At 42.9% G+C, this 14,082-nt stretch overlaps 3 protein-coding genes across 7 annotated transcripts; 1 reads left to right on the top strand and 2 right to left on the bottom strand.

Moving 5' to 3' along the window:
• The first annotated feature begins 186 nt into the window (after positions 1-186).
• hif1al2 (hypoxia inducible factor 1 subunit alpha, like 2) lies at positions 187-6,461 on the top strand. 3 transcript variants are annotated; one of them, XM_048269185.1, is made up of 14 exons: positions 187-401; positions 1,374-1,654; positions 1,735-1,865; positions 1,978-2,062; positions 2,528-2,604; positions 3,343-3,518; positions 3,730-3,836; positions 4,070-4,217; positions 4,694-4,851; positions 4,944-5,023; positions 5,123-5,451; positions 5,714-5,810; positions 5,900-5,993; positions 6,101-6,461. In XM_048269185.1, exons 1-14 carry the CDS (start codon positions 298-300, stop codon positions 6,358-6,360), a joined length of 2,127 nt encoding a protein of 708 aa, XP_048125142.1. In that variant the 5' UTR covers positions 187-297; the 3' UTR covers positions 6,361-6,461. The 3 variants fall into 3 exon arrangements, with proteins under 3 accessions (XP_048125142.1, XP_048125146.1, XP_048125154.1); XM_048269189.1 differs by having other exon boundaries at positions 5,717-5,810; XM_048269197.1 differs by having other exon boundaries at positions 192-378.
• Positions 6,462-6,524: 63 nt separating this feature from the next.
• On the bottom strand, positions 6,525-9,102 carry LOC125311318 (prefoldin subunit 2-like). The gene is made up of 4 exons (XM_048269242.1): positions 8,665-9,102; positions 8,219-8,307; positions 7,685-7,808; positions 6,525-7,041 (listed from the first exon to the last, which is right to left on the bottom strand). The coding sequence occupies exons 1-4, from the start codon at positions 8,752-8,754 to the stop codon at positions 6,862-6,864; spliced, it is 483 nt and encodes a 160-aa protein (XP_048125199.1). The 5' UTR covers positions 8,755-9,102; the 3' UTR covers positions 6,525-6,861.
• A 1,495-nt stretch (positions 9,103-10,597) lies between these two features.
• On the bottom strand, positions 10,598-13,838 carry cd248b (CD248 molecule, endosialin b). 3 transcript variants are annotated; one of them, XM_048269227.1, is made up of 2 exons: positions 11,863-13,838; positions 10,598-11,832 (listed from the first exon to the last, which is right to left on the bottom strand). In XM_048269227.1, the coding sequence occupies exons 1-2, from the start codon at positions 13,565-13,567 to the stop codon at positions 11,516-11,518; spliced, it is 2,022 nt and encodes a 673-aa protein (XP_048125184.1). In that variant the 5' UTR covers positions 13,568-13,838; the 3' UTR covers positions 10,598-11,515. The 3 variants fall into 3 exon arrangements, with proteins under 3 accessions (XP_048125184.1, XP_048125177.1, XP_048125168.1); XM_048269220.1 differs by having other exon boundaries at positions 10,598-11,829; positions 11,860-13,838; XM_048269211.1 differs by having other exon boundaries at positions 10,598-13,838.
• Between the last annotated feature and the right edge of the window lie 244 nt (positions 13,839-14,082).

Consider the following 14,082-nt stretch of genomic DNA (forward strand, 5'->3'; position numbering starts at 1 on the left):
ACAGACGAACTCCCATTGTGAGCGCACTCTACGGACCAGTGGCATCTTTAGTAGGCCTAACATTTTTCATTATTATTTTTCCCCAGCAATCAGTACAACTAAGCATCGGTAAATATAACAATTAATCAAGATAGATTTGGCCAAAAGTGGGCCCCCTTTGCGGTCGTGGGCCCGGAGCGACCGCCCCCACTTATGCTCGGCTGTCATCTAGGACTACGTTTGTTGCTCTATACCCAAGGGCCATGTGCAGAGTAAGGATGGAAATGTACTGTCTGACTGTAAGGTTTGGAGACCATAATGATTGAAGATTATATTGAAGCCACTCTGACAGATTATTTGAACAGACAGCTCAACAATGAGAAAGGGAACACCGAGAAAGTGAGTGAGCCAAAGAAACAGAGGTATGTCTGAAAATGTATTCATAAATATTAAAGAGTGATCTTTAGAATTTACACTCAATTTTGTTATTCATAATTCCATAGGGGTTAAATATTATACTTAATAATCTAAATATAATAATAATATAATAATAATCTAAAGTAATTGGAATATTGTACATTTTTCATTTCTGAGTTGTTTATACATGTCAATACATTATCAAAGTTGAATATAACTAACACAATTATTGTAATCATTTTAATCCAGTCTATATTATGGTTGCATCATTGGAGATACAAATATGTTTTTTTAATACAAGACTAGGTTAATCTTTTTAATACACATGAAATAGTTTAAAAAACAGAATATGCATTCCTGTGGTTTGAATGAAGAGAGTAGGTTCTTATAATATCTCAGAGAGCCAGATCCCCTCAGCCAGTGTAGATAAGCTGGCGTGATGCAATCATGACGCTCCAGCCAGCAATGAGTCAGTCTTGCCATAAATTTAGGTAGGCCGATGACGTGCCTAGATTGGTCTCACGTGAATCTCTGATGACTGGTGTGTTTGTTATGGAACCTAGTCCTTTGCCCATCAAGTGGTTCTCCTTGAACTTGAGTATCCACATTTAATACCAGCATCTTTATTTCCTCTCACAGAAAAAAATATGTGACACTGCAGAGTGTGAACTAACTTGATTGATTGACTTAATTTGATACTTTGGTAGAAGACATACAGATCGGCTTCTTGTCAAGGATAGCACAATAAAGCTTAAAAAAAAAACGTATAATGCATATTATCGCCAGTCAGCCATCAGTCATCACTCCAACCCCACAAATCACTTTAAGCCAAGTTCAAAACTTGAGCGCCCTGCTTAAGTTTCTTAAATTTCTATTGGGGTCATCAGTTTTTCTTGTTAAAATTCAATGGGGTTTGACAGTCTAAAGATTGTGGTATTTCAAGGCAGAGGTATGATTATTCTGTTAACCTTTCATAGAACAAGCACAGCATGGAAAAGAGCTCAGTCTTGCATAGCAGCACGGGGTCGAAGGCAAAGAGAGAGGGAGCTCTTCAATGAGTTGGCTGACCTGCTTCCTTTACCCCCAAACACTGGAGCTCAGTTAAACAAGGCCTGTATCATCAGGCTTACGGCTGGATACCTGCATGTGAGAGCCCTTCTGGGCCCATCAACCTTCCAGCAAACACAAAACACTGAGGACATCATAGATGTAGCAAGGCCACTTCCCCTCAAGTCCATCTATCCCTATTACAAAAGAGGTAGGACTTGCTCTGATAACTGGGAGCTATTCAATACCATTGCAACATTATGACATGTTGACGTCTTTTATTGTTTATAGCCATTCCGTCTATTTGTCTTGAGGAGGGACTTCTAGACTTAGCTCTTGAAGGATTTCTGCTTGTGACCTTCCTTGATGGCCGAGTTCTCTACACCACAGAGAATGTCAACAAATACATTGCCATCAACCAGGTTCACATCTGACTACTTTCTTTGTATAGTTTTTTTAAGGTATTATATTTTATTTATTATTTTGAATGTTGATAGATCAACTATGTTCATGAATGATTCTTTATAAATATAGGTAGACCTTATTGGCCGAAGCCTGTTTGACATCATGCACCCATATGACCAGAACGAGGTCAAACAAGTTCTTGCAAAATTGGCCGGTAAATATGATTACACACACTGGCATAAATTGACATTGTCAAAAAAAGTAGCAAGCTCCCGCAGACTGTCTTCATTTGCAGTTAAAACTTTATATTGCAACGTTTCGGTCAGATGACCTTCATCAGGCAATTATTAATATTTTTTTTATGTCGGTGACTTCTCCAACGCACCTGTCCAAAGGAGGTGTGCAAAAGTACTCAACATTCTCATAAACTGACATTGTAAAAACTTTCACACATTTGTATGAAATATCATTCTTATGGACCCTTTCAAGAGAGTTCCATTATCAGCATCATAGTTGGCCCCACAAGACTTCCTTTTTAACATTCCATATGTTATCTTAATGCAGAGGAAGTAGATTGGGGCCCAAATAGAACGTTCAAGCATTGTTTTTGTTTTTATTGTTGAAAGGGTCTATACATGATTGGGAAAATAGTTACATGTTTGTATTCTGCTCACTTTAGGAAGTGTAGGGAGGCAGAAGTGCAGCCTTTTCTGGAGAACTAAGAATACAGTAAGCCTGAGGGCAGTATCCTGGACGGTGAGTGCAACCAGATATACTATTACCTATTTATCTGTTTTGGTACCTGTTCACAGGTTATGCAAACTATTCTATGTATTTTATGTACAGCCAGGTGCATCTAAAAAAATGAATATTGTGGAAAATCCATTGCCGTGACCAGACTGAGAGATTAAAGACTCAGGAAACCATTGCCAGTGTTTTGACAGTAAATTACTTGATTAGAGCTCTTCCTCAGGTTGACATTTCTTTATTCTTTATTATAAATTCTTTATTCCAATATTTTGAGATTCTGGATTTTTGATTTCCATGACCTGTAAATCGTAATCATATTAGGCTTGAAGGCTTGAAACATTTCACTTTATGTGTAATAAAAAGAGTTTTTGAAATAAATTGTGGGGTAAAAAAAGAACTTTTCCATGATGTTCAAATATTTTGAGATCCACCTATTTTGAGTTTTTATGCTTGCTGAAACAATACTAATAACAAATTGGACTTGAACACTCCCTGCCGTCTAGTGAATCTCTAAGGCAGAGACGGTTGATAAAGCGAGACGATTCATAAGAGGGTAAATTCTGGTATCACTGTGATGTACAGTAGGGTTTGCAACTGCCACGCCCCTTTAGGAGTCTAGCGGGAGGTCCAGTGAATGAATTCCTATGGAAGAATTCTTTTATGATTCATCTTGGTAACTAGACAATCTTTGGGTAAGGTCCATTACCTTCACTCCTCAGACACCCTTCCCCCTCTTGACCACAGGTGTTGCACTGCACTGGGGTTAAGGGGCCATCCCATCCCCTGGCCTCGCATTCCCTTCTGCTGCTGTGTCAACCTCTACCTGTGCAAGGTGTTGACCATATTCCTGCTGGTCTGAACCACAAGACTTTCCAGAGCATTCACAGCCCAGACATGAGATTCACTTCCTGTGACTCCAGGTTGGTGAATTTTAATTTAGTGTTATTCAATTTATCATATTTTTAACTACACTGAACCGTAATGATTTGCCTTCTTATACTTAGTTTACTATTATCTGATATTTTATGCTTTTACAATATTTTGCTGTTAATCATGTACAGTAAAGCACGTTGAATTGCCTTTGTGTATGAAATGTGCAATATATACTTGCCATGTCATTCCTAAATGCAGAGTTTGGGAGTTGACTGGTTTCCAGAATACAGAACTCGTTGGACAGTCTGTCTATAAGTACTACCATACCATAGACTGCTTGAAACTTATGCAGTCACATATCTGCTGTGAGTCTTAAAAAGTCCTTTTTTTTACATTTACTTGTACTAAGTTGCAAAGTTGTTTATTACATAAACATTACTATGTGACATGAGTTTCAGTTGTATTTAAATTTATGCAGAAGATCGAATGTTATTTATCAATGTGATGTTACAGCATTCATTTTACTTACTGGAGTAAATTCATAATCAATATTAACAGTGTTTTGAACAATGACTTTATAAGGTTTTGTGTACGACAGTGCTTTCCAAAGGACGGATGGTCACCGGGAAGTACCGCTTACACCACAAGCACGGAGGATATGTTTGGGTAGAGACAGAAGCATCTGTGGTGTACAACAACCAAACCAGACAGCCACAGACCATCTTCTGTATCAATTACGTGCTAAGGTGAGAGGCTGAAGTAAATATGTAAATAAGTAAATAGGCTACACAATATTAATTACACTTTCTAATTTTGGTTGACTGAATCTGAAATGTCTGAAACACTACCAGTTTTACAGGGCTTAAAACAAGGCAAATTGCTGTGCCTGAAGTTATCAGAAACTTGAAGCCATTATATAATGATCTGCTTTAAATCTCAAACGGCCCACACCTGACAGCTTTAAGCCCTGGTTCTATATTAAGACCTAGAAAATACAGTATATAAGGACATGGAAAGTTGAACTTGGCACTTGCAAGTAACACGTGCATGTATTTTTGTCATTTTTGTAACACCTGTTCAGCGTGCGCAACCCTCTCTGTTGCAGAGTGCAGCTATCTTTTGACATTTGCATTTTCAAAGATTAAAAACAGAAAAATAATTGTGAGAGCATATTCCTCTCCACTCTCATCTCTCTGACCACTTCTCCTCTGTGTGACCACAGCGATGCAGAGCTACCAGAGGTAGTGTTTTCTCTGGAGCAGCTGGAATATTCCCTCAAGTCACATGGACTTTGCCCTGAAACAACGGTGTCTCCTGTACTGGCCCACACTGCTGGCCAGGACACAGCAAACCGAGCCAACGGATCAGCCCTGCTCTCCAGTAAGGGAATTAAAATAAGAACAAATCTAGTATCACCTAAAATCTTGGCAGCAATGAAAAAATAAATGTTTGTGGTTTACCGTTTTCTGAAGACACTACTGGCCACACTAGACTCTCTGACAGCCCTACAGTGTTCAACAAACATCTTTGTGAGAAAGCATCAGTGTCTTACGTGAGTAGTAGTTGCTGTCTTGAAATTTGCTGATTTCCACTGAAAAAAAAAACCCATCTTTGTTTGATTCCTGGAAGTTTTGTGATTGTTTTAATCCAGGTCTCTCATCATGTGTTTCATGATGACAAGTGGTACAGGGACCTGGATGCTCTGGCCCCTTACATTCCCATGGATGGGGAGGACTCAGTCCTTTTGCCCATACAGGACTACCCATGGCACAGACAGGAGTCAAGTAAAGACTGTGGTCTTTCTGGGAATGGCCTGGATGTTCACCATTACCATGGGGGGAAACCACATGCTTCAGAATGTGTTTTGTGTTCTTCTAACCCTGCGGCAACCTACCCTGTCAGCCAGGGACAACCTCAGCCCCACTCATCCTGGACACAGAGGCACAAAATTCTCAAAACAGACAATACTCACACACGGAGGTACTTGTCTACATAGTTCAAATATTAGCATCACACAATAGTATTGCATACAAAAATGATACCTCGTGTTTGTAAATGTATCTTTCTGTAGATGTATTCACCCCTCGTCACAGAGAGTGCAAATAATGTGAAGGGTTATAAAAAACTGAACTTGGAATCAAACAAAACCAACTCCTAAACAAATGTAAAAAACCTGAAATGTATTGAAAGTATTGTGCAATATTTTATGTTGCCTGACTCTTTGATTCAAAATCACAAACAGCAGAAATCTGCAGCCAGTCTGGGACTCTCTAAGTCCAATTGTTCAACAGGAATCAAACGCACCACAAGAACACACGCCACAAAATCCCCAGAGAGTGGTGAGTCATTATGTGAACATACTGTAACAGCACTGAATACATTTACTAACTACATGAATTGTCTAAGTCTTCTCTTATTCTTTGTACAGAAAATTACATCAGTTCAGTCTTCGCAGTACAAACATCCCCCAAACAGCAGACAATCCACTTCACATCCCTACCCCACATGGCAGAGAATCAGAGGTACATCATTTCAAATAAGACAAAACGTCTATACTGCATTGTTAAAACAAATGGACTTGTTAACACGGGATCTGTCTGATCTTTCTACATCTATAATCTCTGTGCAGATCGAGAGATATACACTGGTACTCATAACTCACCAACGTCAATGCAGAGGCGTTCTGGACACATCAGGAACCTCCAAAGGCCTGGTAAGCGCAAGGACTATGCCGAGGGACAAGTGGACTCATTTTCATTGAACCTACCATTGCTGAGCCATAGTGAATGTGAGGTTAATGCTCCTCTTGGGCCTACCTTTTACCTGCTCAGTGGTACAGAAATCACTTCTGTTCTTGATCAGGCTACTACCAGGATCTCAATGGGATGAATGTATAGTTAATATACTTTAAGAACACCATATGTGTTCACCTTAGCAACATTGTGACAGGACCATCGTTTACTTAATAAACTAGGCCTGATATATCTTTCTTCTTTTCTGTTACCAAATTTTGCTGTGTTGTACAATGTTATAGAAGATGCTACACAAAAGGCTAGCCAGAAAGAATTTATTGCAACATGGTTTATTGTGAATTTAAACTCTACATAGTTATGGACAGTCATTGTGCACTCCCTAAATACAGGGAGCTGCTAGAGTGTGTGTTACACGTAAACATTAAACACTCCTAAGCATACATAACTCCTCCAAGCTATAACCCTACAACAACATCCTTCAGCATTAAATAGGAACGCATTATTTCTCACATTTAACTTACGATTACCTACTTTGGTCATTCACAAAACCTGCATTTAAAAAAGTGCTCAAGAGTAGAGTAAACTAGACCACCTTTACTTCGGAATGTGGAACCGTGTCCATTAGTCAGGCTCAGAACTAGGACACTAGGACCCCTGTGCCTCCACCCTTTGTTCCAGCACCTTCCCTCTCCTCAGTGGCTTTGTTTGACGCCTCTTCCTCTCCAACTATTCGGATGTTGAAGCGTTCCCGATACTCATTCAGCTCCTGCCTTTTCGCCTGCATCTGCGTGTTGAGTGATTCAACTATTTTGGAGATCTAGGCAGAGAGAAAGCCACAAACACATGTTAATAGATAATAGAAAATATATGTATAATATAAAAAGCATTGTTTATGACCATATCCTCCAGAGAGCACAAACCAGCTGTCTACTCTAGACTATGAACATCAGTGCCATAATAACTGAGTCAAAGCTCCCCGATGATTTTTATTTGCAGACAGCAAATAAGTTAAAACTCTAATATGAAAGTATATCCCTTCATTTTCATTTTCTGTATAGTTCCTGTACATTTTCTGTAAAACTCACTGTTAAAGATTTAAAAAAAAGAATGACCTGCATGTTAAACATCAGCAATAAAATAATTATAACACAGTTGTGATTATTTGCATCTGTGGGAAAACATTTATGTGAGCTTGATAAATGCAAATATTCATAAAATTTTACTTTTGAAATCAGAACACCTCAAATACAATTTGCATTCAAAAAATGTGTGGGTGAAATTCTTTAAAAAAAATCAACTGCTGAAGTATCATTCCCTATGTGGTAAGTGCTATCTTACACAAAGACGCAAACTGATGTCTACATGTCACTGAGGTCAGTATCTGAGATGATGTCTGCAGATTTGTCAAGTTAGGGCTACAATAATCTACAGGAATTGAATGGTGCACAATGACCTATTACCTGTTCTTTATTGCTCTCAAGTGCAGGGAGGACCTCCTGCACTGTTCTTTCCACAAGGACACCCCCAATCAACCGGTAACACTTTCGACTTGGATCTGCCTCTCTGAGAGCATCGATAACAAGACTGGTGGAAGGAGAAAGAAATTGCAAGTAACTTCAGTAATTAAGTGTATGAGGCGCTCGTATGAGAAAACGTAGTGTATGTGCAAGCTTTTCATGTTCATGTGCAAGAAAGAGTAGTGTGTGCGCAAGAATTTCAAGAACATATGCAAGAAAAAGTACATGTGAAAGTTTTTAGTGCATATGCAACCTATTCTTGATATTTGGCCTAGGGGGCCATAGGGTGTAACCACATGCCAGTTCTCTAGGCTGCAATCCTAGGCCTACATCAGTTATCTAAACGTATGCAAGGTAAGGCAATGCAAATTAAATGCGCTAGGCACAATTAATTTAATTCGAAAGCCATGCATCTGATGATGAAAAAAAGCTGATGATTGACATGCTTGAGAGAGACTACAGATCTCTCAAAATTACCTGTGTTCATTGGTTTCCATCTCCAGTTCCGCTGCTTTTGTGGCCATGCTCCGTTGTTCCTGGCGAAGTCGTTGAAAACCAGCCACTACCTGTCTTACAAGGTAACGACCAGCTGATGGAAAGCAGAAAAGACTACGAGGTTTCCTATATTGATACGTCATATTGTTCTACACAGAACAAGACCGATCAATCTCAATCTGTGACTAAGTTACCTCGGAATTTCTTGTATTTAATGCTAACAGACATTAGAATTAGACAATGCACGTTATGATTAGACATTGAATTTTATCACAAGGACAAGCAAAATCATGCTAAGCTAGCGTTATCTGGCTAGGCAGTAGTGGGATGCCACTGACATCAAGTGCTAAAACAACATGCAACCGCCCACGATAGGCAACTTTTTCTCAGTGCAAAGACATGAGCTCACATCTCAGTTAATAAGTTACCTGTTCGGCAGAGGTAGGGGATTGTTTCCCTCCAGAGTTGATAGCTTTGGTCCCTGCCATACTGTTATTACTGTCGTTGGTCGCTGCCATATTGGATGAGTACAAGCGATGAGTAGGCTACAGGATTTGAGGAATAATCCAAGTGATCAAAAACGGGTGAGTTGAACACATGAAAGGAAATAGAATTAAAACTTAAACCTTTTTCACATGGATTTCTGAATATTATAGGCTACAATTAGAATATGAATTTTTAACATTAAATGTAGGCTTAAAAATATGTGCACCGCATAATTCAGTTCAGACTCAGTCAGATAGGCTCAGTTCACATTCAGTTGTGTTTTATTAAGGTATTGTAGCCTACCATAAGCCTACTAATAATATTGCTAACATTGCTGTCAGTTCCACAATTGAGTAGGCTTTTTCTTGTCTTTTTTTGACTGCTAGATCTAGATTCCTGAGGTGACATGGTGGCCCTCAGAGAAGCAGAGAATAAAAATGATGCCTACTGTATGTAAATGATTTTGCCTTATTGTGAAATCTGTTGGTAGAAAGGCCTAGCCTGCGTGATGCACGCGTCAACTACCATAATTTCCCAACTATTAGCCATAAAACACTGCGGCTTATACACAATGCGGCTAATACACAGGAAATTACTGTGAAAGATGTCATTCTCCTTGTTGTTTGTGAGTGTGGTATCACCGCATATTTCAATGTCTAAATAGCCTTAAGCCTTAAAATTTAGCCTTAAGCCCTAAAATACTTGTTTGCTCATGAGATGTTATGGCCAAAAGTGTCACATGTGGACCACTATCCTGCTTTTAGGGTGTGAAGATAGGAAGGATCAAGCCTACTCACTGAACAGCAACCATAGGCCATTATTTCCCCTCCAACAATGCCTCTGCATTTGGGCAAGAATCATTATTAAAGTCCCATTAAGCAAGAGTTATTATTTACCTTATCTTCACTTATCACCTTTATTGGTTCTCCTTTAACATAATTTTGCAGGGCTCCATGAAAGTCTGTCGGTGGCTCTGCATGTAAAATAAATGACACTAAAGTGAAAAGGGTCATTTCTACAGTTCCAGTAGTGCGGTGACAGGGATGAAATTCTCTCTGTTATGAGTCAGTTTACAATCAAATTGATGTTGAAGCTGTTATATTAAGGCGAAATAGTTGCATAATGTTGCTTTAAAGGTAAATCCATCCGTCACAAATATGATGGTGAAGTATGATCACTCCAGAGAGTTGCCAGTCTCTGACTCAGTAGAGTCTACTGGCAGCCGGCGTTACGCCTCCGAAGGCCATGCCAGCTCCCTGACCCAGCCAGCTCATAAAAATGTCAACTCCTTTTGATAATGAAATGGCAACCCCCTGCTGGCAGTAACACAGGGAGCACTAAATAGATTCAGCTGTTGGAGTATAGAAAGGAAACATCGGAAGTAGACATATGACCACAACAAAATTACCACAAATAAAACTTAAACAAGACGAATGGTTTGAGTAATATATATGGCAGTGTTTCATCACCATGCAAATGCCAAGAGAAATGACATTAAAGCTCACTTTTGCATTTCAGGTCAACTCGGGTGACCCACACCCATATAAAACCCTACAAACCAAACCATGATATCAGTGAGGTCTTTGATTTGCTTGCCATTGTATTTACACGTCTGCCGTACCAAATTATCAAGTTACTATATATTTTCTCTGGTTTTGTTTCTATCAAAAAAAACAACTGAAAGCAAAAAAGAGGCATAAATTACACCAGCTTTAAGTCAGCCTCTCATCTCAAAAATATATGCTCAGAGTTTCCAGATGGAACATTCAGTGTCATGCTTCACTGCTTCACATCACTGCATACATTCAGTGTGGTGTGACAAAATTCTTTCCACTTGCCTGTTAAGAGACTGACAAGAAAAACAAAAGACGTGTGTTTTCATTTTTTAACCAAATGTTATTTCTTTTTAAATCACAACAAGATTTTGATGACAAAATTTGTTTCAGTGCTATGGGTGTGAAGCATGATATTTTTTACACAAGTATAGGACTAGGACCATTTTGTTTTACTCACTATTAAAACCTTTATACCCTTGACCCAAATAACTGTTGCATGCATTACAGCGCAATAGCTGATAGAGGGCGCCAATACTCCATACATATTTCAAGTTCCATATGGAACTCTCAAGGCCTGGAAGGACTGAATCAGAAAAATAGAGTTATAAAGGTCTCACATTTGCTTTTTTGTTTGAATTAATATCTTTTCTCTGGACATGAAGACATCATTGATCATTGTGGTGCTTCTTGAAAGATAGACCTACTATTCTGCAGTAGATATTTTTGTTTGTAGGTAGGATGCAGGGTAGGGTTTAGAAATAAACAACATGTAGATACACATACAATGTATTGTTTCAAAGCGATATTCTTACAAAAGTTTACTTCACAATAAATCAGTCAATTTTGCATTATTTTTCCATTTAAACCACTACATCTAAACACGGGGGCTTTGTTGTCAATAGTCTGTCCAATGAGATGCAGAATCACTGATTTGGCGTCTGTACATTGTACAGAAAATAAAGAATTCAACCCATTTCAGACACACAAATGTACTTTTCTCTAATTAAACTAATGAGAAAGATAGCCTACAAGAACGATAGTCAGGGCCATACCCTTTTCCTCTCCTCAGATTTCCACAGGATTTTTTCAGGTGAGAGTGTCAGTGGAAAAAACAAAGCCCCATTTGTGAAACTGTTTGTGTAAACCCTGCATCTCCATCTTATCGAACTGTTTCTGTGCAAACACATCTCTCTCTCTCTCTCTCTCTTTCTCTCTCTCTCTCTGGGCTATTCTCTGCTCAGGCCCGTGACTTGGCTGTGCTTGCTTCTGCAGGTTTCGAGGCGGTGAACCATCGGTAGCAGTCTGTTGTCCCTTTGCCACGCGGCTCCACGGCGCAGCTGGTGCAGTACACGATCCCCAGCGCCAGCATCACCACGATGAAGACGCAGAGCGGCACCAGGAGCGCAACCAGCAGCCAGCTCTTGTCGTGCTTCCGTTTCCCCCCCTCGGGCCGTTGCTCCGCCCCTGCAGCAGGCTCCGCTGCGTCTCGCGGTGGGGAGAGAGACGCCCTGGCTCCGTCGCCTGCCTCCTCAGACTCCAAAACCACATCTTCCCTTATCCTGGACGACACGTCGTCTGGCGCCCCATAGGAGTCAATGGAGTCGCTCTCTGCCACCTGTGAAGGTGTGTCCAATAGGGCCTCCTCAAAGTCAAAGGAAGGAGTGAGGATTTCCTGATGTGTGGCGTGTGGCGCCTGGGTTGGTGAGAGCTCCTCTGATGGGTTCTCTGTGAACCAGGCCAGGTCAGTGGGAAGCCACTCGAGATTAGGTAACTCGGTCAGCCACTCCAAAGGTGTGGGGTCAGTCAACCAGTCAGGCATTCTGGGAGACCAGGAGAGGTCGGGCGTCTCGGGGCCCATAGTGTTGGCCGGAGACTCACTGGGCATCATTGTTGACGTCATTTCCGCATCCTCAGGCAATGGCCTGCAGCTGTAATAGTCATCCTCAAGTTCGTATCCCTCATCACAGTGGCAGTCGAATCCTCCCATGTAATTTCGGCATATTTGGTGACAGCTGTCCGAGTTTTGGCACTCGTCGATGTCTTGGCAACGGACGGGATCCTCGGGTACCTTGGTGTAGCCGTCGGTACACTGGCACTCGAAAGATCCAGGTGTGTTTACGCACACCTGCTCGCAGCTGTCCTCCCTGCACTCATCCACATCAACACACTCGCCGTTCTCGTCCGCCTGGTAGCCATCCAGGCAGCGGCACTCGAAGGTGCCCGGCGCGTTGACGCACACCTGAGGGCAGGGAGTCCGATCGCACTCGTCGATGTCCAGGCAACTCTTGCCGTCGGGCGCCAGCAGGTAGCCGTTGGAGCACGTGCAGCGGTGGCCGGTGGCCGTCAGCTCGCACTGGAACTCACACTGGTTGCCAAGGCAAGCGTCCATCGCCTGGCAGCTCTGGCTATCCTCCCCCAGCTCGTACCCGGCGGAGCATGCGCAGTAGTAGTGGTCTTCCGTGTTCAGGCAAAGGTGCGCGCAGCCTCCATTCTCCACCTCGCACCAGTTCTTGGGGCCGTCCGAGCAAAGTGGCGCATCCCTTGACCAGCCCACGGTGCCGTCATCCTTTAGCATGCACAGGACGGACTGGTCCTCCTTAGTTCCCTCTGGGCAGGGCAGTATGGCCATAGATCCGAATGGGACGTGGGTCAGCAGGGTGCTGATTAGGTGGAACGGCGTGGTGTAGCGCGCCGGTCTTCCGCCCTCCTGGTCCAGCACCGAGCACATGCCGCGGTAGGCGAAGCGGCACAGGAAGCCGTCCACGGCCAGGGCGCAGGAGCCGTCCAGCCACTTGAAGTTGTCCCGGTTGCTGCGGGTCTTGTCGGCGGTGTTGTGCGTCATGACCACGCAGCGCGGCGCGGCGCAGGTGCTGGGCAGGTCTTCGCGCTGCCAGTTGGTGTACTCGGTGTCCTGGTCGCCCGTGATCCAGGTGAAGCCACGCAGCGGCTTGGTGGACGAGCACTGGCGCGGCTGCCGCTGGAGCCCGATCCACAGGCGCATGCGGACGCGCGGCCCACGCCGCTCCGTGGACGACAGCAGCTCGTGGATCAGCTCAGCCTCCTCGGTTTTCTTCACCGTGGCCAAGTTGCCTCCTTTCTCCCTGCAGGTCCGCCAGGAGTCCCGGAAGGTCTTGCGCTGGAAGTAGACGGCGTAGCAGCCCTCGTCATTGCAGATAGCATCCTGCTCCTGGAGCTCCTGGCTCTGAGTCCCCAGTGGGCACCAGGTACTGACCAGTGCCAGCAGCAGCAGACAGGGGCACACCGGACAATGCATTCTCCTCTTTTCCATAACAGCGTCCTTCCGAATGGCCAAAATGTCCTGGCTGGTCCTCTCGGCTCTCCTCACTCCTTTCTAGCTTTTGGATTTTTCTTCTGGAGAGACAGGAGCTTCCTCCTCAGCAAAGTAGTCTAACAGCCGCGACCAATCCTCCCTGCAGCCGTCAGCACTGCTGCTGCACTGAGATGGAACTTTCCTCTGGTTCTCCTCCGGAGGAGAAAGGAAGACAGGGAGGGAGGGCACAGACGTTTGTTTTTGGAAGAGGGGGGCGGGTAATAACAGTGTGCAAGTCAAGGTTTTTTGGGGAAGGGGGGAGGATGGGGGGGGGGTCTGGGCCAGTGGTTTCCCCAGTGCCGTATGGTTTTCATAAGTCCATTTAAGGAAATAGCTTGTGACCCTGCCAAAGACTGCCCTCCCCCACGCCACCAAGCCACGCCAACAGCATCTATACCACCAACACCAGAGCAGTGCTATCTGTCCTCTGCATTTCTTCTCTAAAGTGTGTGGGCCTGTGTCTATGTGTGTGT

This window comes from Alosa alosa, chromosome 2, assembly GCF_017589495.1.
Source record: "Alosa alosa isolate M-15738 ecotype Scorff River chromosome 2, AALO_Geno_1.1, whole genome shotgun sequence".
Taxonomy (NCBI): Eukaryota; Metazoa; Chordata; class Actinopteri; order Clupeiformes; family Clupeidae; genus Alosa; species Alosa alosa.